This window comes from Ictalurus punctatus, chromosome 28, assembly GCF_001660625.3.
Source record: "Ictalurus punctatus breed USDA103 chromosome 28, Coco_2.0, whole genome shotgun sequence".
NCBI classification, from domain to species: Eukaryota; Metazoa; Chordata; class Actinopteri; order Siluriformes; family Ictaluridae; genus Ictalurus; species Ictalurus punctatus.
This window is the reverse complement of record NC_030443.2, coordinates 12841043-12863911: the sequence shown is the minus strand read 5'-3', so window position 1 is coordinate 12863911 and position 22869 is coordinate 12841043. Positions and strand designations below refer to the sequence as shown.

The window sequence follows — 22869 nt, the reverse complement described above, 5'->3', positions numbered from 1 at the left end:
ACTGAGACTCATGTTAGCGTGACAGCTCCATCTGCTGCTCTAATGTAGCTGTGAGCGCCTTCATCTGGCCTTTAGCATTCACCTCAGAGCAGCATGATTGTGGTTGTTTAGTCAAGCTGGAAGATGATTATAACACGTTCCATATGTGAGTGTGACTCAGTGAGGCTTGTTTTGCTTGCCTGTGTCATGATATCATGATCTATCTATCTATCTATCTATGTGTGTGTGTATATATATATACACACACACACACACACACACACACATATATATATATATGTATATCTATATATATATATATATATATATATATATATATATATATATATATATATATATATAGATAGATAGATAGATAGATTGATAGATATCATGCTTTTTCCCCTCATAGTCAATTTTTGTACAGTTTAATGTTTAATGTAGGATTAAAACCCAGCCCTTGTTATTAAATCATTCCTATTCTTGTTTGTGTTTTTACTGACATATTTCTAAGGAAATACATGTGAGAGTGGGTTGGCAATGCTTAGGAGCATTTAGCAGCAATACAAAACTCAGTGCTTGGTTCATACAATTATTTTTTTTAATGGATGTGTAATATGTGTAAAATAATTTAGAGATAAATTCCACAGTGCAGCGATAGAGAAAAATACATTTAAAAAAATTCCATCTCAAGAATACCATTCTGTCTAATGTGTGCTCTGATGCGTGCAGCATTTTCCTAAACTTCCTTCTGTCTCTTGCACGTCTCGCCCTCATCTGAGTGTTCTTGTTTCCGAGACAACTCTGCAGGGCTGTTGCCATGGCATTTGTGGCCATCACCAAGGAAACAGGATCCCAGCAGACCCCTGTTATACAGGAAAAGACTAATCAATGCTCTATGCTGTGGAACCCATATAGATAAGACCCTGAGAATGATGAACATATATTGGACAGAAACTGCCACTCCATCACTGCAAATATCAGATGGACTTTTTGTGTCCTTGAGTTTACATGTTTGTGAGTGGAAAAGAGGGACAACATCCATCCAGTTTATGTACAGGGTTGCGTGGGAGTCTGGAGCCTATCCCAGGGGACTCGGGGCATGAGGTGGGGGACACACTGGATGGGGTGCCCATCCATCACAGGGCACAATCACACACACAATCACACACTATGGACAACTTGGACATGCCAATCAGCCTACCATGCATGTCTTTGGACTGGGGGAGGAAACCAGAGTATCCGAAGGAAACCCCTGAAGCACAGGGAGAACATGCAAACTCCGCACACACAGGGTAGAGGTGGAATTCGAAGCCCCAAACCTGGAGTTGTGAGGCAAATGTGCTGAGTGACAACATGAAGAATGTAAAAAGAAATATTTCTATCTTTCTAGAAGTAGGAGTTGCTCCTGTTCACCCAGTGTCTGCATGGGTTACATCTGGGTTCTCCAGTTTCTTCTCACCTCCCAAAAACATTCCATTAGGTGGATTAGCTACTGTCATCCTAGAAGAGAATGTGTGTGCACGATGTCCTGTGACGTACTAGCGTTCCATCCAGGGCATATTCCCGCCTAATGCCCAGAGTTTCCCAAACAAGCTCTGGAGCCACATGCAACCCTGACCGGAATAAATGTATTATTGAAAATCCATCCATCCATTTTCTATACCGCTTATCCTTCAGGGTCACGGGGAACCTGGAGCCTATCCCAGGGAGCATGGGGCACAAGGCGGGGTACACCCTGGACAGGGTGCCAATCCATTGTAGGGCACAATCACATACACATTCACACCCTATTCATACACTACAGACACTTTGGACATGCCAATCAGCCTACTATGCATGTCTTTGGACTGGTGGAAGAAACTGGAGTACCCGGAGGAAACCCCTGCAGCCACCGTGCGCCCCTGAAGGATTCAGTAATAAATATAATGATAATGATAGGTTGTGATATCAACCACTGTAACCAAATATTCTTAAAAAATTATTGACTCCGTGGCCATACTTCACAGATCCCACTCTGAGAAGAACTGTGATATAATTGACTGGTCACTTGACATGAATTGGTTTAATTCGAACCTCAATAACTCCAATCAGTAATGTCGACTTGGACCTAATGTGTTCAGGATTTAAAATGGCTCAATATCTCTTTTTTGCTGTATACATTTATACTGTAAATAATACAATATTTACGGTAAAGCTATTTTATCCGCTTTGTGAGCGTGTACGAGAGACCGTGTAGGAGGAGCCAAGGAGCCTCCTGACGTAATTTCCCTTCGAGCCAATGAGCTGCGTAGGAGCGCGCGCAAAATTTGAAAGTCACCCGGAAGTGACAACGCTTTCAGCTGCAGTCATGTTTTGAATACGCGCGTGCAGTAGGATTATTTAGACATATATGTTTTTTGACAGTTTTTTTTAAAAATACAACACTACACTCTTATATATATTTGGTAAGTACTGTGTTATTCAAATGTTTGCTGTTTATTATTATTATATATATATTTTTGGACATTTTCGGCAAAGCTCGGTGCAACAATAAGACCCAGCCTAGCGGCACTGAGCGACTTTAGTGCTAATTATGTTTATTTATTATTAGCTTAGCAAAGTAAATGTGCGATAGAATTAAAACATGTTGTTTATTAAAGTGTAAAGGATTATCTACCTGAGGTTTGGAGTTAGTTCATGTATGAGTCACTAATGTCTGCATGTTGACGGTTAGAGGTGCTCACGCCAGTCTAAACAATGCACTGTGTCCTTATATGTCCAATACAGATTAGAGAATGTAAGACTTTTACTGTTTCACTGGTTCAGTTCTGCAGTCACGGTTACAGTCCATCTTGACAGTATGTGTACAGAGTCATAAAACTACTTTAAAATCAACCTGACCTGTAAAGTGACTCCTATATCCCCTCCAGCAATGTTGAAGTTTAAATATGGAGGACATGGCAGTGTTAAGGATCTGGCCTCAGTGGAGCCCATCACAAGCCGGTGCTCAAGACTTAACCAGCTCTTACAGGTAAATATGAGCAGGGTTTGGGGCAATTTAACCCATTTGTGCATTAAAAGTATTAGTAATAATAATAATAATAATAATAATAATAATAATAATAATTTTAATAAGAAAAAAATGTAGATTATGTTAATGTTTTTTCTTATTTCTTATGGAAATTATGAAACATGTTATGAAGAATATTTGGCAACATTCAGACCTATTATAAACAAAATAGAGCAATGTTTCGGATGTAATAATGCATAATTTCATAGGTAGATAATTTTTTTATCTTTTAAAATTAGGTTTATATATAAGTTTGGAGCAAAAAATATATTAATTTAAGTTGAAATTTTGTGTAAAAAGTTACAGTAACACAGTATGGTCATGTGATTTTGAGATGATTTGATATTTTTCTAAAAACATCCTGTGCAAAAGTGTGGACAGTATGCTTGAAAGTGTTAATCTTTTGTGACTTAAGTGGATAACAGCTGTTTGGACGGCTATGGCTCAGGTGGTAGAGCGGGTTGTCCACTAATCGTAGGGTTGGGGGTTCGATTCCCGGCCCACACGTCTCCACATGCTGAAGTGTCCTTGGGCAAGACATTGAACCCCAAGTTGCTCCTGACGGCAAGCTAGTGTCTTGCATGGTAGCACTGCCATTGGTGTGAGTGTGTGTGTGTGTGTAAATGACTGACGGGGTGACTGAGAAACAGTGTAAAGTGCTTTGTAGAACTGCTAAGTTTAAAAGCGTTGTATAACTGCAGACCATTTACCATTTTTGAAAAGAGAAGGGGCAGAAAACCACAATGCTGTGCTCAAAACTGCATCTCTCCACATCCCCTACTTCTCTATACTTACACCAGTGAATCAGGGTTGGTGTAGTTTAAAAAAAAAAATGGAAATAAGTAAATATCAACTTTTAAATAAATATCAATTTTGGATGGATAAATGGAAAAGTGTTTTGAATGTCACTGGTTTTGTACACTCATAAACACTCATAAACCTAGCAACTCTGAAGAATTTCCTATTCCCATGAAGTTTGTTTCCTGATGTATATCTCAAATTATGTCATGATGATATACACGTAAATTTCCTTTATTACATTTATAAACCTTTTACTAGAGAGGAGTCACATTAGAATACATTGTATTTTTTCCTCAAAGTTTTTTTTATTTATTTTTTCTTCAGTATTTAGAACCAAATATCTCAGTTTCATGACTTGCGTTCATGAAAGGTCCTTCCTATCCTTATTTAGAAGGATATAACAGATCAAAATGTTGATAATAGTTGGATTTGTATTAGGTTTTGTATGGAAAAATAACAAAAATCCATTTGAAAAAAATTTAGTCTGTGGTGTTTACTTGGTCAAACAAAAAAAGACATAATTTTCTGTTAACCTGTTCTGTACAAGCTGTACAAACCTGCAAATGCACGTTAATGTAATTAGAGAAAGCCTCTTTTGCATAAATAAATGTGCACTTTTGAAAAAGTTTCCTCCTGAGTAGTAGTGTCTTGTGTTAAATCGCTTTCCCTTAACATTTCTTTACAAAAATGTAAAGGCACCAATTGCTAATGTATTCTCAAAGTGCCCTCGGTGAAGCATAGCCAAGGGGTCCATGATTTTTCAATGTCGCTTCAGTGGTGGAAATCACAATCCACCGTTATCAAAGTGATTATATTAATTATAGAGATCTTATAGCTATTAGCCTAATTGACTGGTCACTGGAATCGAATCGAACGTAGAACTAAGTACACCTTTTAAATAAAGTCAGCTTGAGTCTAATGTGTTCTGTTGGTGAAAAATTCAGGAATAAAAAGCTCTATGGCTCTAATAAATAGCCAAAATATTACTGTACGCATTTAAATAATGAGTAAGATTTGAATATTTGAATTATGTTCATAAATCTCTGCTAGGGTGGTCAGTGGAGTTTATTTTATTGTTAAAGTTATAAACCGCTGCACAAATTTTGAGAACCCCTGCACTAAACTTATAGCGCGAAAGTTTGCATCTTTCATGGTTTCTGGGTAAGAAAAGGAAAAATCTATCTTGCAGTGTTAGCAGTTTTATATTTTTATCAAATAAAGAGTTTAAAATGAATCCAAATAACAATCGATAGAAAATCATTTTGCTTCGAGCCTCAGACAGGATTTAAAGAGGACTCTGTAGTATATCAGAGTAAGAACAGACGTATTGGGGGTATGATGGATAGCATGAAAGTTTGGAGGCAGTTATAGAGGCAAAGAATTCCTGTCCTTGGTAATCACACATATGGAGATGGAGATTAGGTATAAAAAGTTGGAGTGTTCCTTGAATGGTTATAATCTTTCCCGTCTCTATTTTCTATTTGATATTGTATCTGTGTAATGTTGGTTTAGGGGAAGAGCAGTGCGTATGGCTTGGCTGGAGGAAGCGAGTTGAAGAGGGAGACCTTGTTGGATGCTTTGCTTCTGCTCTATCAGGAATGCAGCTCTCCAGAGCTCATGAAGATCAAACATGTGGCCAGATTTGTCCACAAATGTAAGTCCTCACTGTATTGCTGCTAGTATATGATACATTAGGAAGTTAATACTAGCGCATGCTTGCATAAATTTTTCATTGATCAAGCTACTGTACTTAATATGCGATTCATATTGATTCATATCGGGTTTTCTTTGATCACTGCGCGTGTGTGTGTGTGTGTGTGACAGTCTCAGACGTGGTGGCAGAGCTCCAGCAGCTGCAGCCGTCTAAGAAAGATTTCGAGGTGAGGGGAGTGGTGGGCCGTGGCCGCTTCGCTGAGGTGCAGGTGGTGAAAGAGAGGGCCACGGGGGATGTGTTCGCCATGAAGATGATGGACAAGGACTGTCTGCGCACACAGGACAATGTGAGTCACCTTCGCACTATTGAAGCGCACTCGAACAAACAAACAAAGAAACAAACAAAAACAATTTGTAAATATTTCAAATAAACATTCTGACATTCAGGTGCATTTTGAGATGCACCTGTATGCATGAAATGATTTGAAACCTTATTAGGTCGAGTGGCCTTAACAAAGCAAAGTTGGGTGATTTTTTATGAAATATTCAAATATCCGTACCACAAAAATAACAATAAAATAGTGATCTAATAGTGATGCTGTGGTCCAAATCAGTAATCAAATATTTTAAAGCCTTTTGTACAGCACGTTGACTAGAGGTCGACTGATAGCGGATTTAACTGATGACTGAGTGGGGTTATCGGCAATACGATGTTTTTAAAAAAAAAAATCACAAGTTCTTTTAGGTAGGTGGTATTTCTGCCCTCGTACGTACCAGCAGCCTAATGATCTTCTCTTCCTTTTGTGTCGAGGTTCCACTTCATAGTGGAACCATCGTGGTGGAAGGATTAGCCACGCAGCAGTATGATACTGAACGTTGCCCAGGGTGCGCCAGGGGAGGCTCCTTCCGTGTACACACATTCACACACCCATTCATACACTAGAGACACTTTGGACAAGCCAATCAGCCTACTCAAGTCTTTGGACTGGGGGAGGAAACCGGAGTACCCGGGGGAAACCCCCGCAGCACGGGGAGAATATGCAAACTCTGCACACACAGGGCCACAGTGGGATTCGAACCCCCAACCATGGAGGTGTGAACATGCTAACCACTAAGCCACCGTGCGCCCAGCCTGATGATAAGCAAGAAAGAATGTCAGCGTTAGAGGTCAACAGATCGATCGATTTTCCTGATTAATCGGCACAGAACTATTTCTGAAACTATCGGTTATCAACAAAATCCACACGGATAGTTTTTCCCGGTTGCGTCCTTTGCAGGAGCGCCTGAGAACGATCGACTGTCATCATATAGTACGAGAGCGGCCTCTAGAGGTGAAATAAAACCATCACTGACACATTTTGCTGTAATCGGCAAAATCGATGATCGACCTCTAACGTTGACATCCTTTCTTGTTTATCGCAAGGCTGCTGGTACGTATGTGGAGGGCAGAAATATCACCTTCCTAAGAGAACTTGTGATTTTGTAGTTTTTTTAACATCGTCTGACAATATTTGGTTTCGGCGTACTCTCTATTTTCACCGAGTGTTGCCTCACTCAGCTTTGTTCACCATGACTACAAGTCAACACATTCAATTTGTGTTTTCCATTCCTGTCTCTCCTCTAGGTGGCATTCTACGAGGAGGAGCGGGCCATTCTGGCTCTCAGCACCAGTCCCTGGATTCCACAGCTCCAGCATGCCTTTCAGGACCAGGATAACGTCTACCTGGTAAGCGATGAAGCTGAATTAGAAGAGTCATCCATGACCTTTTAGGGCATTATCAAACGTGCTACACATCGCAGGTGCGATCTTGGGAATTCATCTCTGAGCTTCAAATGAACTCTGCTGAGGGTCGTATCATGTGTGAAAGGAAGCCAATCCCAAATAACACGACTTGTTCTAATTGTCACGTGACTTCCTGTTTCAAGCTTGAAAAACAATGGTGAGGAATGCTGCATATTGTAATGCAGATATTGCTATATCAAGCAAAGAGAGCATTCAAGCATTTTAGCTATGGCTAAAATGTGTTTAAAAAAATAAATAAAAATTATAGGTTATAAGCAGCTTTGATTAAAAAGTCTTCAAATGAACCTGATCAGTTTAGAGTAAAATTGAGGAAACACTAAGTATGAGAACTAATACAAGAATTAAGTAAACATTAATAAGACCAAAAAGTGCTTGGGAAGGAATTTCCTTTTTCAGGCCACAAGCAGTTTGTCAATTTGTAATGTTTAAAAGACAAAGCACATGGGCATTATAGATCTAGAAACAATAGCAATATTGCCATACAGTTGATCTGGCTTATTACTTTATTTTGTGATTCTGGAGCAGTTGGAACAGAGCTGTTCACATCTGAATTTTTTCTTCATTAAAGGAGACGCCGAGATAAACCAGCCACGGTTTGAACAGAGGAAAGCAGGTCAATTTGCCTCTTGGGCAGTACAGGGCACTAAAAGTACAACCTGACAAACACCTGCTTTGCATAATGTAGAACATAAGGCAAGCAGTAGTGCTAGGGCTGGGCGATATATCGATATAATCGATATATGCATTTTTCTTAGATATGGCATGTATATGGTAGTATGCGTGGGGAAAAAAAAAACAACCCAACTTTAATTACAAATGAAATTGTACTACATGGATATTGTTGATTTTGCGTAATTTAATGTTTGTATTTGTAGGCATTAAAGAAAAGTATCATCAAACTCCGTTTACCATATTTTATTTTTTTTACTACTGTTTTGCAGACAGTTTGTTAGCTAAATTATATATCGTGATATAGATCGTGTATCGTAGAAATGTCCTCAAGTATTGTGATGATATTTTTGTCATATGGCCCAGCCCTAAGTACTGGCACATCCATAGACCCAGTGTGATCTTGTGTTTGGCGTGACAAGATTCTGCTCCCCACACAAACACCTGTAGGTCAGATTGGATGGAATGAATGGGCTGTTTAGTGTAATTAGTGTCATGGACAGTGCAGAGAAATGATGTCAGTGTTTTTATTTTTTTAATGGAATCCATGTGCTAGGTCTGTTTTCAGCAAAATAAAAGCATTTTAATGGAGGCCGACTCAGACTCAGTTGCCCCTCTGCATTCAGCTCATTTCTGTTGGGTCACATTGGCCGAGACAGTGAGTATGAAAGCTTTTAGTTCTCTTATTAAAACATGATCCGGAAAAATGGAGAGACGCAGAAAGCTTTCGGTTCATTTCTGAGAAACAACATTATATTAAAACTTACCAAAGCGTCGTCATGCTTGTGTTCTTTGATGATGATCTGTTTGTTCTCAGCCCAAAATCTGTGATGTTGAGATCTTAATGGTGACCAAAGAGGATAATGGCATCTAAATTTTGTGAACATTAAAGATGAGCCACGAGGTACCTGTGTTAAGCTGTATGTTGAAGATTCAGATAGTATAGCTTCAAGTCTTTGGTCTTCAAGGCTTACTTATTATGACCAGTAGAGGGACTCGTAACCATCTCTGGTCTTATTAAAATTTCCATCCTGGTTCCCTCATCAGGCACACAAACATTTGCTCAGACAGACTGCAAAGCTGTTTTTTACCCCTAACAGAATAAATGATTTACCCTTTCATAATTAGACGTAGGACAAGTTATAGATTCTTAAATGTGTTGTAATTCTTTCTTATAAGATTGGAAATAGGTGCACCAAACTTTATAATGAGCTTAAAATGAAAAGAAACTTAGGATAGGGGAACAGGTAGGGCTGTCAGTTCACTTTTTAATAGGCATTTTAATTTGAATTTCATCAAATATTTAGTATTCAGATGCATCTGAATATTCATGAGTTTATAATTCGGTGCTGCAAATACATTAGCAGCAGTGCTACACTGAGCCCTTATCATATATTTTTTTAATCATAAACCTTAACATTTTAGATTTTTTTTTAATTTAAGCACAGTAATTCTAAAAAAAGAAGTGTCAAATAAATCATCTTTACACAGGATAAATCCCCCATTGCTTCCTGTTGATTGTATACAGACCTGATATCCTTTATGCAAAAAATGCCAAAACAAAAGCCCCCCCCCCCCCCCCTCCTCCCCCAGAAATAAAAATGGCAGCTAATCGACATATTAATCTAGAATGATTGACAGTTGTATAGGTCTTCTGAACACCTGCCCTCCTGGACTGCATGCATATACTGGGTTTTACAGTGACTATCATGAGCATCAGGGAAAAAATTGTTTTAATTCAAATGTAGACACTAATAGAAAACCCTTTCTAGTATAAACTTTTCACTTTCCTCCCACACAAATTTTTCTAGTGTCTACATCTTAACTGAAACAAATAAGCGCGGTGCCCCCAAATAAGGTGTGCCCCCAAACACCTGGTGGTTACTGTAAAACCCCGTATATACACACACTACATTTTATACCTTAGGCAAGTGATTTTGTTAAAGCATAACTCACATTATTACATGGGATTTAACAAGAAACATAATGATGTCGATGTTATATACACTGTTGTTTGAAAGATACAGCCACAAAAAAAGTAGAGTAGGGCTGGGCGATGTAATTTATAATAATTGACAATTATAATTTCGATATCGTCATTATCGTGATTTTTGCAATACACTTGTGCTTGTGGGGGTTTCCTCTGAGTACTCCGATTTCCTCCCCATTCCAAAGACATGTGTTTTAAGCTGATTGGCATTTCCAAATTGTCCATAGTGTGTGAATAGGTGTGCGATTGTATCCTGCGATGGGTTGGCACCCTGTCCAAGGTGTCCCCCGTCCTGTGCCCCGAGTTCCCTCTGATAGGCTCCAGGCTCCCCCGTGACCCTGTGTAGGATAAGCGGTATTGAAAATGGATGGATACTGAAAATACATGAAGCCTATTTTTCATAATGCATGCAAATGTTAGTATTGTGTTTATATATTCATTTTAATATTAAATGATGATACTGGAGGAAAAACATGTAATTGTGTATGCTCTGTAAATTCTCTCTGGAATTTCCAATGATTTTCCAAGAAAATGCTGAAATCAGACTTTTCCTATCGCAGTCCTCGGGAATGCTGCACTACCCACAGATTATGAAGAGTTTAAGGAACGATGGCACCTAACAGGTTTAATAAGTTTGTGCGTATGTGAGGCGGAGATCTTCACTGTGAGGTATCCAGTGTGTGTTTTGAAAGCATCCGTCTAATCCAGTGATTTCACAAAGAATGGGATTTCTGTAGCTGCGCTTTGTTAAACCCAATCCATTTGCATGGTATGTCAAAACGTACGTGCAATGGAGGAATTGTGTGAAGCCCCTGTGAAGCCCCTGCTGATGTGTGGGGTGTGGTGAGATTTGAAAAGCCTGCAGCACAGAAGCGGGATTCTCATGAGAGTAAACACCGACAGTCCTATCTTCACAAATGATTGATTTTTCTTATTCCAACCTAAACTCCCATCCTCCTTCTTCTTAGTGCCCTCAGCCTAAATCGTGACCTGTGCATATTAAATAAATAATAATAAAAAGGGGGGGGGGGGGGGGGGGGGGAGAGAGAGAGAAGGAAACAAGCAAAAAAAAAAAAAACCCAAATCTGTCATTGTTTGAGCACTGGGCTTAAAAGACCCTCACCACCTTGTTGCTAGGTAACATGGGCTAGAATGCTGTGGCTGCCGTTTATGGTCTGGCAGCTTTGCCTTCCATTCATGGGGTGTGTGTGTGTGTGTGTGTGTGTGTGTGTGTGTGTGTGTGTGTGTGTGTGTGTGTGTGTTCACAAATGCATCACTATACAGTCTCAAAGCTCCTGTGTGATATTGGGGGAATGTGAGTGAGGCAACACGCGCACACACACACACACACAGCTCTGCAGAATGTCCATTCTGGAAACCTGGTGGTCTCTGTATGGCTCTGTAGTGCACATCTAACCTCAGGGTATTTACCACTGATGTGCTGGAACAGACTATCTGAAGGGTCCTGAATCAGAGACTCTTCTGTATGTGAATATGTTTGACCAAAATGGATCCATCGCACCATTCTGAATCAGACATCTCGCATCCAACTGCACACAGGACTGAGCAAGCATCTGGCATGCAGTCTCTCAGAATAGACCAGATCAGACATCAGATATATCACGTATTTCACGGGTTCAAATCCCGTCTCCGCCCTGTGTGCGCTGAGTTTGCATGTTCTCTCTGCGCTTCAGGGGTTTCCTCTGTGAATTCCGGTTTCCTCCCCCAGTCCAAAGATGTGTTGTAGGCTGATTGGCATCTCCAAATGGTCTGTATTGTGCGTGTGTGTGTGTATGTGTGTGTGTGTGTGTGTGTGATTGTGCCCTGCGGTGGGTTGGCACCCTGTTCAGGGTGTCCCCTGCTTTGTGCTCGGAGTTCTGTGGGATAGGCTCCAGGCTCCCTGTGACCATGTGTAGGATAAGAGGCATGGAGAATGGATGGATGGATGTATTCATAGGCATGAACAACGATATGTTTAAAAAAGAAATTGACGGGGGTGGGGGTATTCACACATCAAAAATGATTTTAAAGGCATCCATAAATTTTCCACAGGATTCAAGTCAAGAGATTGGCTAACCATGCATAGAGTTATTTTAGCTGTACATTTGGGGTCGTCGTCTTGCTGAAATGTCCACCTTCTCCCCAGATTCACTCTCTTGGCTGATGGGATTAAATTCTCCTCTAATATCCCAGTACTTTGCTCCACTCATGTTTCCTTCCATGCTCCAGTATTGTTTACAGATTACACCTCCGTACTTCCCCGTTGGAAGGGTGTTCTTGCGATTGCACATACAACCCTTCTTTCTAGAGATCTATTTTTGTTTCGTCTGACCAGATTATATTGTATATACTTTTAGACACACATCTCTGTAACTGCTGTTCTCACTCTCACTTCAAGACCCATGCCATCAGAAAAATTGTCCCCTGCAACACAGTTTTTCATATTTTTCTTTTATGTATGCAAAAACGACACGCATTTATTCCGAAACTTTTTCCGCAAAAGACAAAAGTCATTTAGCCGAAAGGCAGAAGTGGATTGATCTTTGAATATGTAAATACTATGGAAATTTCAAGTACTTAAAGTGAAATACATTTTGACATCTCGAACACAGCCAAAAGAAAAAGTGTGTGTGTTTGTATGTGCGTTAGTCACATCCTTGACGTTGCTGCCGGGTCGTATGAATAATGCGTGAGAGTTTTTGCATATTGAATGAGTTTTTGTAATAAAACCGAAAGGCACCAAAACTTTTTTTTTTTTTCATCAAAATTATTCATCAGTAAACTTAATACTTCAAGCTTAGTTTTGCTTTAAGCAAAACATTTACGTACAAGGTTTACGTACAAGATGTTGATCAATATTCTCTAACAGCAGCTCTGATAGTAGTGCCAGCTGCAAATCACAGGTTTATGTGATTTTTATGTGAATTGTTATTTTAAAGAAAGAGGATGCTTATTTAAAATTAATGGCTGGAGTCTCCAGCGACGGAAAGTTTTCCACTGCAGGAAATTCTTCAGGACAGAGGATGTTAGTCTTTTCAGTTTCTTGGTAACACGACAAGATGACAGGTTTTATTTCTCCTTTATATATATGTATATATATGTGTGTGTATATATATATATATATATATATATATATATATATATATATATATATATATATATATATATATATATATATATATATATATATATATATATATATATATACACACACACACTGCATTTTAAGCTTGAAATGAGAGAATATTTCAAGAAATTTGAAGGGTCTGTAGAGATTCTGTATAGAGGAACGGTCTCAGATCCCTTGCCATGTATTCTCCAACCTCATTAAGCATTATAGGAGAAGACTCAGAGCTGTTATCTTGGCAAAGGGAGGTAGCACAAAGTATTGATTAAAATGGTGCCAATAATTGTTGCACACCTTTATTTATTTTTTATATATATATATATCTTTATATGTGTGTGTGTGTGTGTGTGTGTGTGTGTGTGTGTGTGTGTGTGTGTGTGTGTTTATATATATTTATAAACCTGTGTTGTGTTTGCAATTGTTTGATATCCATGAGAGCAGAATATTTTGTGATTTTTTTTATTTTTTAAACAAAAGGTTAAACAAAGACAATTTTTTTTTCCATTTTTGCTCATATTTAACAAGGGTGCCAATATTAGTGGAAGGCACTGTACAGTATATAACAAATGAGACAGCAGTTAGAAATATTCCATACCTCTTCCTTTGTTTAAAATACCTTCACTTGCTAAAATTGAAAGATAATTTTGTAAAGTCATTTTTGCAGTGTACGTAACTACAGTATGAAAAGAATAGTGAAATAAAAAATGAACAAAAATTTGTGATTTTATGTTTTTTTGTTTGTTTAAAAAAAAAGAGAAAATAATAAACATTGTGGTAACAGTAACTCAACTTCACGTTGAGTTGGGTGTTGATTATTTTTCTTTGACAGCATTCCCCCAAGTGTCTCATTCTTTACGTATAACGAATAGCCTGGAATTCATATGATGTACGCCGTTCATGTTGAGACTGGGATCAGGAAACGAGAGGAGACCGCTTTGCATAGCTGCTGGTGCAGGCTGGGAAGTTTTAGGCCTGCATTTGGTGTTTCCATAGCAATATGCCACCGTCATGATCGTGGGGTCATTTTGGTAGCGAGAATTTGGTTATTTAAGGTTATTTAATTTGAGTCCGAATATGTTTTAATATTTAATGACCCGGATGTACGCAAAATACTTAAATTCCCAACCCACAAAAAAAAGTGCTGTCCTAGTCCAGTGGATAAATGACAGACCTGCCAATTCTGTCTGTCTGTAACTGATTTCAGTTCAAATACAATGCCATTCAGCGGCTAATAATAGTCATTAATCGTTGAGCCATTCATGCTGACTGTAGCCCTTGTTTTGTTGAGCAGATTAAAGGTGCAGTAATAATTACATCATTTCAAAGGTAGCTTATAAAACCGCGGTTCATGCAATGGATCAGAATAATTCTGAGATTCAATTTTCTGGCCGGAAATTAGCTCTGCCGTTTTTCTTTTAAAGGCAACTTGTTCGGTTATATTTGGGAAATGAGTAGGTTTGTCAGTGTTTTCAATGCAATTGAAGTCATCTCGCAGGCAGTGGAGGACTATAAAACACTGAATTGCCATTTCTCAAGTTGACACTTAAGCCAATTAGTTAATTGGGTAATTATCACTTGAATGACTAATCACAAACAATTATTTGACTCCTTTTTGATTCTTGGTCCTTAAACTGAAATGAACATGCTCGATGCTTCTCCGAAGACAGGCCCATGTCTCAGCTCATATTAGTGAATGTTTTTATTTAGTGCGGTGATGAGCTGCATGAATTATGTCTTTTGCTCATATTACTGGGAGAGAATCAGAGGAAAGGAGCTGCTCATGGTAGCATATTGACATATTCTCACTGGCCAGCTTATCTGTGCAGCTGAGCCTCACATGCTGAGCATCAGAAGCACTTAATTCTAATCCACCTGCTGCAGAAGTTTAATAGAGAGAGAGAGAGAGCTGTAAACAGATGCGCTGTGCTTGTGGCTGTGTGTGTGCTGTGCTCTAATCTCCCTGAGCGCAGAATGTTATCTGGATTTGTGCCTGTAGGTGATGGAATACCTGCCTGGAGGAGATCTCATGGCACTGCTGAACAGATACGAGGATCAGTTTGACGAGTCAATGGCTCAGTTTTATCTGGCAGAGCTGGTGCAGGCCATCCACACTGTGCACCAGATGGGATACGTCCATAGGTGAGCTGCTTTGTGTTGTGCGTTTTGGGCCGTAAATACCCTTAAAACAAATCGGGGCTCCTGAGTGACACAACAGAAAAGGGTTTGCTCTACCGTCTGGAGAGCGCAAGTTCTAATCTCAAAGATACCACAGCCATCTGTGGTCAGGAGCCAAGGGAACAACATTGGCTATGCCGTAAGGGTGGGAGGGATGGCATACTCTAGCCAGTCATGGGCATCTGTGAGCTCATGTATGTGGAAGATGGCAGACAGCGCTCTCCTCTAAATGTGTTACGCTGCCCTGTGACGCAGCATAAGCAGTATTTAGGTATATATGAAGTAGCGTGTGCTGGCCTTGCCTGATAGGAGGAAATTTGGGGAGGAAAAATGTTGGAATTTTATTTTTTATTTATTTTTTTTTTTTTAAAAGTCTTTAGGCAGCACTGTCGCATCTCACCATTTCACAATTTTATGACCTCTATTTAAAATCTCCTGGCTTTATTAAGTGGAGTATTATTGTCAGTATGCAAACAAATTCAAACTAATAGGAAGTGCTGGATCAAGTGCTTTTATAAGCTGCTGAATAATGAGGATGGAATCCATATTCTTAAATTAAACTTAAATTTTCACTGATTATTGTTATAATTATAACTAGGACTATTATATTGGTATATTGGGGGGTGGAATTAAAGGCATGTGCTTGTGTATAGAAGTGCTAGTAGAAGGGACCACTACAGATATTTTATCCTGTCACAGAATTCTGTTCCTTGTTCACTCCATTTCTTCTTCATAAAACTATTCTCTTTCTTTACAGAGATGTAAAACCAGAGAATGTTCTTATTGACCGTACGGGACACATTAAGCTGGCGGACTTCGGCTCTGCTTCTAAGCTGACCACAAATAAATCGGTAATGTTATCCCTTAACAATCAGAAATAATGTCCTGGTATTAGCTTTAGTCACATTTAGAATAAGGCAGTTAATTAAATGACCAGTGTTTCATATGTACTGTTGTAGTTTGTGGTGTTATTATGATAATAATAATGATCATGAAAATGCTGATGGTGGTGAAGAGCTCACTATTAAAACTGATGGTGGTTTAGGTGGGCTCCTCCAAGCTTCCCGTGGGCACTCAGGACTTCCTGGCCCCAGAGGTTCTCTCAGCCCTGAGCGGTGGTTCTCAGTGCAGTTATGGTCCCGAGTGTGACTGGTGGTCTTTGGGGGTTATTGCATATGAAATGATCTACATGAAGTCACCTTTCACTGAGGGGACCTCAGCTAAAACCATCAACAACATCATGAACTTCCAGGTAAGACCAGCAGGAACAGTTCTCTCAGATGTGTGCCTCACACAGAACCCACCCACGCTCATGGACCTGTTTTTGTTTTTTTTCTTTTCTTTGTGTGTTTTATTCTGATGATTATTTAATTACCCTGACTTATATTATGACTATCAAAGCCAAACAATAATACTTTACAATCACCATCTCTTGCTTTGTATTATTATGCCTAAAGGTTTATTTATTTATTAATTTATTTTTTAATACAAGTTAACATTTACTGTACAATAAATAAATGAATAAAAAAAAAAGATATATAAACATTGCAATTTTCAAGTTAGAATTCATGTAGTAAAAAGGACTCATTTGAGTTAAGTTAAAAAATTGCACCACCATGTTTATTTTCCTATTACAGCATGCCCTGTCTTTTTTTTTTTTTTTTTTAATTCTTTATGTATGGTAACCCATGATGAAAGGTTAAGCATTTATTGTCATTCTAAAATAATATCCTCTTTTGCCTAATAATTAAGTTGTTTCTTGACTTCCTAGCGTTATCTGAAGTTCCCTGAGGATCCCAAGGCCAGCTCTCAGTTCGTAGACCTTGTGCAGAGTTTGCTGTGCATGGCACGGGAACGGCTTGGCTACGAGGGTCTGCGCTCTCACCCCTTCTTCTCCAGCGTCGACTGGGGCGGCCTCAGACACGGTGAGGATTTCACAGTGTCACCTTAAGGCAGTTTGCATAAACTGTGCTATTTGTAGGAATAGTTTATGGGCTACACTCAGTGCTGAAATGAGCTGTTTCAGCTGAGATCAACCTCACAGCTAAAAGAGGACCAGAGTTTGCTCAGGATCTGAACGGGATCACGGAGTCGACTGATGAAGTCCCAGTTTGCACTAAGCAAAATGCATGTGTTGGTTTTGAGAATATCACACAAATGCCATGTAGCTGATGGCCATTTCTTGATTTGCGTCCCTAATGATTGCTACTGTTGTGTGTGATTGGGGGATTTGCTTGCTAATGGAGTGTAGTGGGTAAAGTCTGGGGTGAAATGGGTTGCTGTGTGTATGTCTGTTTGCCTGTCTGTCTCTGTGTGTCTGTCTTTGTCAACTTGTAACGTGCATGTCTAATATGTATATATATCTGTGTAATGGAAAAATCTGTTTTTCCACAATTAATGGAGATGATTACAATAGTTTTCACCATTGGTATTGGTTTGAAGATATCGAGCAATACTGTACATAAAGTTGAGGTCATAAGTTTACATACGCTTTGCAGAATCTGCAAAATATTAATAATTAAAAAAAGGAGGGATCATAAAAATTGTATTTTGTTCTTTATTTAGTTCTGCCCTGTATAAGATGTTAAGATAACAGATGTTTACATATAGTCCACAAGACACAATAATAACTGAATTTACACAAATGAAACAGTTCAAAACCAATTCATACGCTTGATTCTTAATACCGTGTGTCGTTATCTGGATGATCCTCGACTGTTTTTATGTTTTGTGATGTTCATGTGTCCCTTGTTTGTCCTGAGCAGTTAAACTGCTAACTGTTCTTCAGAAAAATCCTCCAGGTCCTGCACTTTCTTTGCTTTTCCAGCATCTTCTGCATAGTTGACCCCTTCCCAACAGCTATATGATGTCAAGATCCATCTTTTCACACTTAGGACAACTGACACAGCTACTACAAAAGGTGCAAGCATTCACTGATGCTCAAGAAGGCAACACACTGCATTAAGAGCCAGAGGGGTGTAAAATTTTAAACAGGACGATCGGTGTAAATCATTATTTTGTCTTGTGGGAAACGTAAATATCTTCTGTAGTTTCTGAAGGGCAGTACTAAATAAAAAAACAAAAACAAACATCTTTAAACAAAATAATAACATCAGTGAATGTTTGCACCTTATGTAATAGTTGTGTACGAGTCCCTCTGTTGTCCTCAGTGTGAAAAGACGGATCTCGACATCATATAGCTGTTGGAAAGGGGTCAAATATGAAAAAAAAAAAAAAAATTATGAACCCTCTTATTATAATTTTTTTTAATGATTAACATTTTGTGGATTCTGCAAGGCGTATGTAAACATATGACCTCAACTGTAAAAGCACTTGAATTCATTCCAGACCAGCAATGATTTAATTCCTGAATTGCTTGCAGCATATGAGGGGGTGTTGATTTTTGCATGGGTGGGTTGCAAGTACTGCTCACTGTGCCATGTGATGATTATTATGCTTATAGTGCTTAATATTTATTATCCCAAATAAAAAAATGGAAACATATTAATAGCCGGTATCTAATTATAGGGTGTCTGAGTTTAGCTTCAGAACTGCTTCAGTCTTGCTGTCACTCTGGCCTGAGATGTGTGCGGTGGAGCTTTGGAGCATTGTTTCAAAAGAAAAACCTCGAATGAATTCTCTGATGGAGGAAAGTGGAAGTCAAATAATGATATAGAATTGATCTAGTTTGTACTCTGTGCTCCAGAAGGTTCCCTACAGATAACATTTCAGGTCTTGTTCATGAATTTGCTTGCTTGTTTGAGATATGGGAACATCATTAGGGAACACTGCACACAGCATAAATCCTGTACAAAATAAATAATTCTAATGTCTTTATATTTTGCCATTTAATTAAAGACCTATGTGTAGCATCTATTCCAACAAAATGGCTGACCATACTTTATAGAGCCAACGTGTAAGCAATGATAAATGTTAAGGACAAATGGGGGGGGGATGCTGGTAGAATTTTGTTGTATTTAGTTTAGTTGGAAGCCCTAAAAACTGCATTTGTTGATGTATCTCAAAATAAAGTTGGCATTGCAGTGAAGCAGTGATGCTCATTATGGTGCTCTGTGTAGCTTAGCTTCTAGGCTTTTGCATTGTGCAAAAGTGTGTGTGTGTGTGTGTGTGTGTGTGTGTGTGCGTGTGTGCGTGTGTGCATCTGTACATCTGTCTAGACAACATTAACCATTATGTTTCATGTTGCTCTCTGTGTCTAATGGAGGAGCCATTAGTCTCTATACTATACTCTTTGATTGTGTGTGTGTGTGTGTGTGTGTGTGTGTGCATGCATGTGTTAGTACACATTTACACATTCACACCATAGCAAGCTTGAGCAAATTATCAGTTTTTTCAAATTTGCCTGGGTGTTATCAAAACGTTATATTTTTTCCCGTGAAACTTACTAAGAAATTTCTGCATTGTCATTGCTAATGAGTTCAATGTATAAAGCTGTTAAGTCTTTCATAGTGACGATGTAAAGGCAGAGAGACAGTAGAAATGAGTTAAAAGTGTTGGGAATATCAATATTTACCTCGGATCTGTGGATAAATCGCTAAGAAAAGACTCTGCATGACTAAAATGAAACTGCACCTCGCATTGACTGGCCAACTTCTCTGGGTTCCACCATATTGAGAAACATGTCTTTAAACATTCCCTTATTTTCTGCACTATGACAACTTTACTAATACATTAAAACATTTTCTTTTCTTTTTCATAAGTCAGTTCATTTCAATTAGAGATTAGAAAGAAAACCAAACACAGGGACTCTGTTAAGTTTAAAAAAACAACCTGAATAAAACTCTTGAAGCGTGCTGGAAAATGACCAAGAACTGTATCTTAGTGTAATATCACAAACTTCATTTCATCATAATATTAATTTAATCTGTAATTACCTTGAAAAGCTGTTTTTTTTTTTTTTTTTGGCTAACATACCACCACCACCAAGAACAAAAATTGCACCCGAAAGCAAAAGCTGGGGAAATTCATGCTGTATCAGTAATCTAGTAGTATACAGTAGAATTTGTAACTTTTTTATAGTGCAAGCTGACTGAAACGGCTTGAAGATGCTACTTCAAATGATCATTCAAGAATGCTGTAGCAGATACCCAGCTCAAATTACATAATTCATATACACGCTGAATTTTAAGTGCTGGTTTTCTGAGACACATCATAAATTAAGTTTAGATATCTGCAGGCTATGCCATTGGGTGTCTGTGGGTCATTCAAATCCCAATTTGTCTGAAATGACATTATACAAATTAAATGCCTTAATAGTTCGTAAATTGTCTTTTTTTTTCTTTAAAAAAAAAAAAATATATATATATATATATATTTGAATATAGATATCCTCAAATGTTATCTTGCATATAAATCTAATCTCTGTCTCATACATCTGCAGTGTATGTTCAACTACCATGGACCACAATTTCACCATGTTTCCCCTGTATTTATACCATAATTTTACTGTGTAATCACGCTTTACGAGGACCAGAGTGGTGCTGCTTCTAATACCCTCCTGTGTTACTGAAGCACAGGAGTCACACTCTGTAGCCCGTTTCACTTTACCCTCCAATGAATTTTAACCATCTAGCTGGATGTTAACGAAGTTCATGATATCAGCCATAACTAGAGCTATGGTATCATGTGACCTTGTATTGCTTAGCTAATAGTAGTCCACTTAGCACTTCATATTCAGTGGCACAAAAATTATCTTCACTTAATTATCTTAACTTCCAGCCCATGGGAGAAACCTATTTTCATATATGCTATAATACTTATAGTAATGAATATTTAATACATACAAATCATATACCAAATGCTTTTGATATTAAGTGTCCAGTATTACAGCTTCTTAACTTAAACAATTAAAGAGCTATTTAAATTATTTTACTATGAAACTTACATGCTCGTTCTACACTATCTATCTATCTATATAAATATAATATATATATAAAAATAAGAGGCATACTAAATGGATTCTATCATTCTTATTATTCCTGCACAGCTTTTGTTTATGGGAGTGCGTCTAACATTTAGAAGGAAAGTTAATAAAACTCTCCGAGTTAAAGAAACTCGGGTTCCTTTCTTCACCTGATGGTGCAGTGATGGACAGCATCTGACGAGGCATTTCTTATTGGGTAATTTTGATCGAATAGTTTGATCATTTTTAATCTACAGCTAGGTTTAATCTGTCTGGGAAACCGCCAACTTAAGGTTTTCTGTTTCTTTTAATACTGAGCCCTAAATAATTCTGTATATTAGGGTTGCTTTAACTATCATTACTTAGGAAACCATTTATCAAAAGTAGAGCACAAGCTTCAGCATTTATTGCGAAGTTAAATTAACCACTAAATCAATTAACATTGACTAAACTGTATTAACTAGTGTCCATAACTAATAAGTCCATACTGACCAATATGGGCTCATGTATTATTGAACGTTACCACAGCAATGTTCTCGAATCAGATTGGTCGGAAGGTGTTGGTTAATTTTAAAAGCAGCTCTGACGGTAGTGCAATTTAAAGCACAGGTTTTATGGCAGATGATGCACGTAAACAGTTTTTTAAAAAACGTGTTTTTTTGGATGTGGTCATTTCTGTTTGGAGACATTTATTTAACACTTTTGGAAGGAGTCTCCAGTGTCAGAGGTTCAGTTGTAATTTTTTCCAACATAGCAGAGACTTGAGGACAGAAAGCTTTGCTGTTTCTCTACCTGCATTTTTCCTCTAGGGAATTCTAGTGAAAACAGGAAATTATTTGTTTTATAAAGATTCCACAATGTGTATTGTGTATCCACAATAAACGCATCAAATGTATGACGTTAACATGAAAATTGCTGCGGTATAGGAGGAAGAAAATACTTCATGGTGTGCTGTTACAGGAGAATAATCAGCTTCAGGTTGGTAACAGTTATTCTGTTTTGATTTGAGCCACATCTCACCATGCCATCATTGAGTACTTTCCTATTACAGCTTGCACTGTTGTACTGGGTGATACAATGGGTTATCGGTGATGGTTGACCCGTTACCCGATGCCAGTGTTTAACAGGCATTGATCACCCATGCTGCATGGGGGAAAAGATGATAAAGATAGCAGTATTTTTTGCATTGAAACAGCTCTGCCTAGAGCACATTCTGTGGTCATATTATTGATTATCATGATATTTTAATAAGAAAATCTATCGTGATCATTATTTTAGATACCACCCAGCCCCTGTCATGTTTTATCACTTACTTTTTGGTGGATAACTGGTAGCATTGATGCGCTATATGCCTAATCGTTTTTGGACACCTGATCATCACACCCATATGTACTTGTTGAGCATCCCATTCCAGATTGAGTCCATCTTTGCTGTTATAATAATCTCCACTATTCTTGGAAGGCTTTCCTCTAGATTTTGGAGTGTGGCTGTTTGGATTTGTGTTCATTCAGCCATAAGAACATTAGTTGATGTTGCGTGAGGAGGCCTGTGGTGCAGTCGGTGGTCCAGTTCATCCTGTTCAGTGGGGTTGAGGTTAGGGCTCTGTGCAGCCCTCCACTCCAGCCTTGGCAGACCATGTCTTCATGGAGCTCACTTTGTGCACACGGGCATTGTCATGCTGGAACAGGTTTGGGCC

General features: G+C 38.5%; 1 protein-coding gene across 4 annotated transcripts in view; it reads left to right on the top strand.

Moving 5' to 3' along the window:
• The first annotated feature begins 2301 nt into the window (after positions 1-2301).
• cita (citron rho-interacting serine/threonine kinase a) overlaps positions 2302-22869 on the top strand; it is a 92523-nt gene continuing 71955 nt past the window's right edge. For all 4 annotated transcript variants that reach the window (XM_017460685.3, XM_053677100.1, XM_053677099.1 and 1 more), the window contains exons 1-9: positions 2302-2426; positions 2892-2992; positions 5345-5486; positions 5657-5832; positions 7110-7211; positions 15072-15214; positions 16008-16101; positions 16296-16502; positions 17022-17175. In XM_017460685.3, the coding sequence (XP_017316174.1) occupies positions 2894-2992; positions 5345-5486; positions 5657-5832; positions 7110-7211; positions 15072-15214; positions 16008-16101; positions 16296-16502; positions 17022-17175 (1117 nt within the window). In that variant the 5' untranslated portion in view covers positions 2302-2426; positions 2892-2893. The remainder of the gene's footprint in view (positions 2427-2891; positions 2993-5344; positions 5487-5656; positions 5833-7109; positions 7212-15071; positions 15215-16007; positions 16102-16295; positions 16503-17021; positions 17176-22869) is intronic.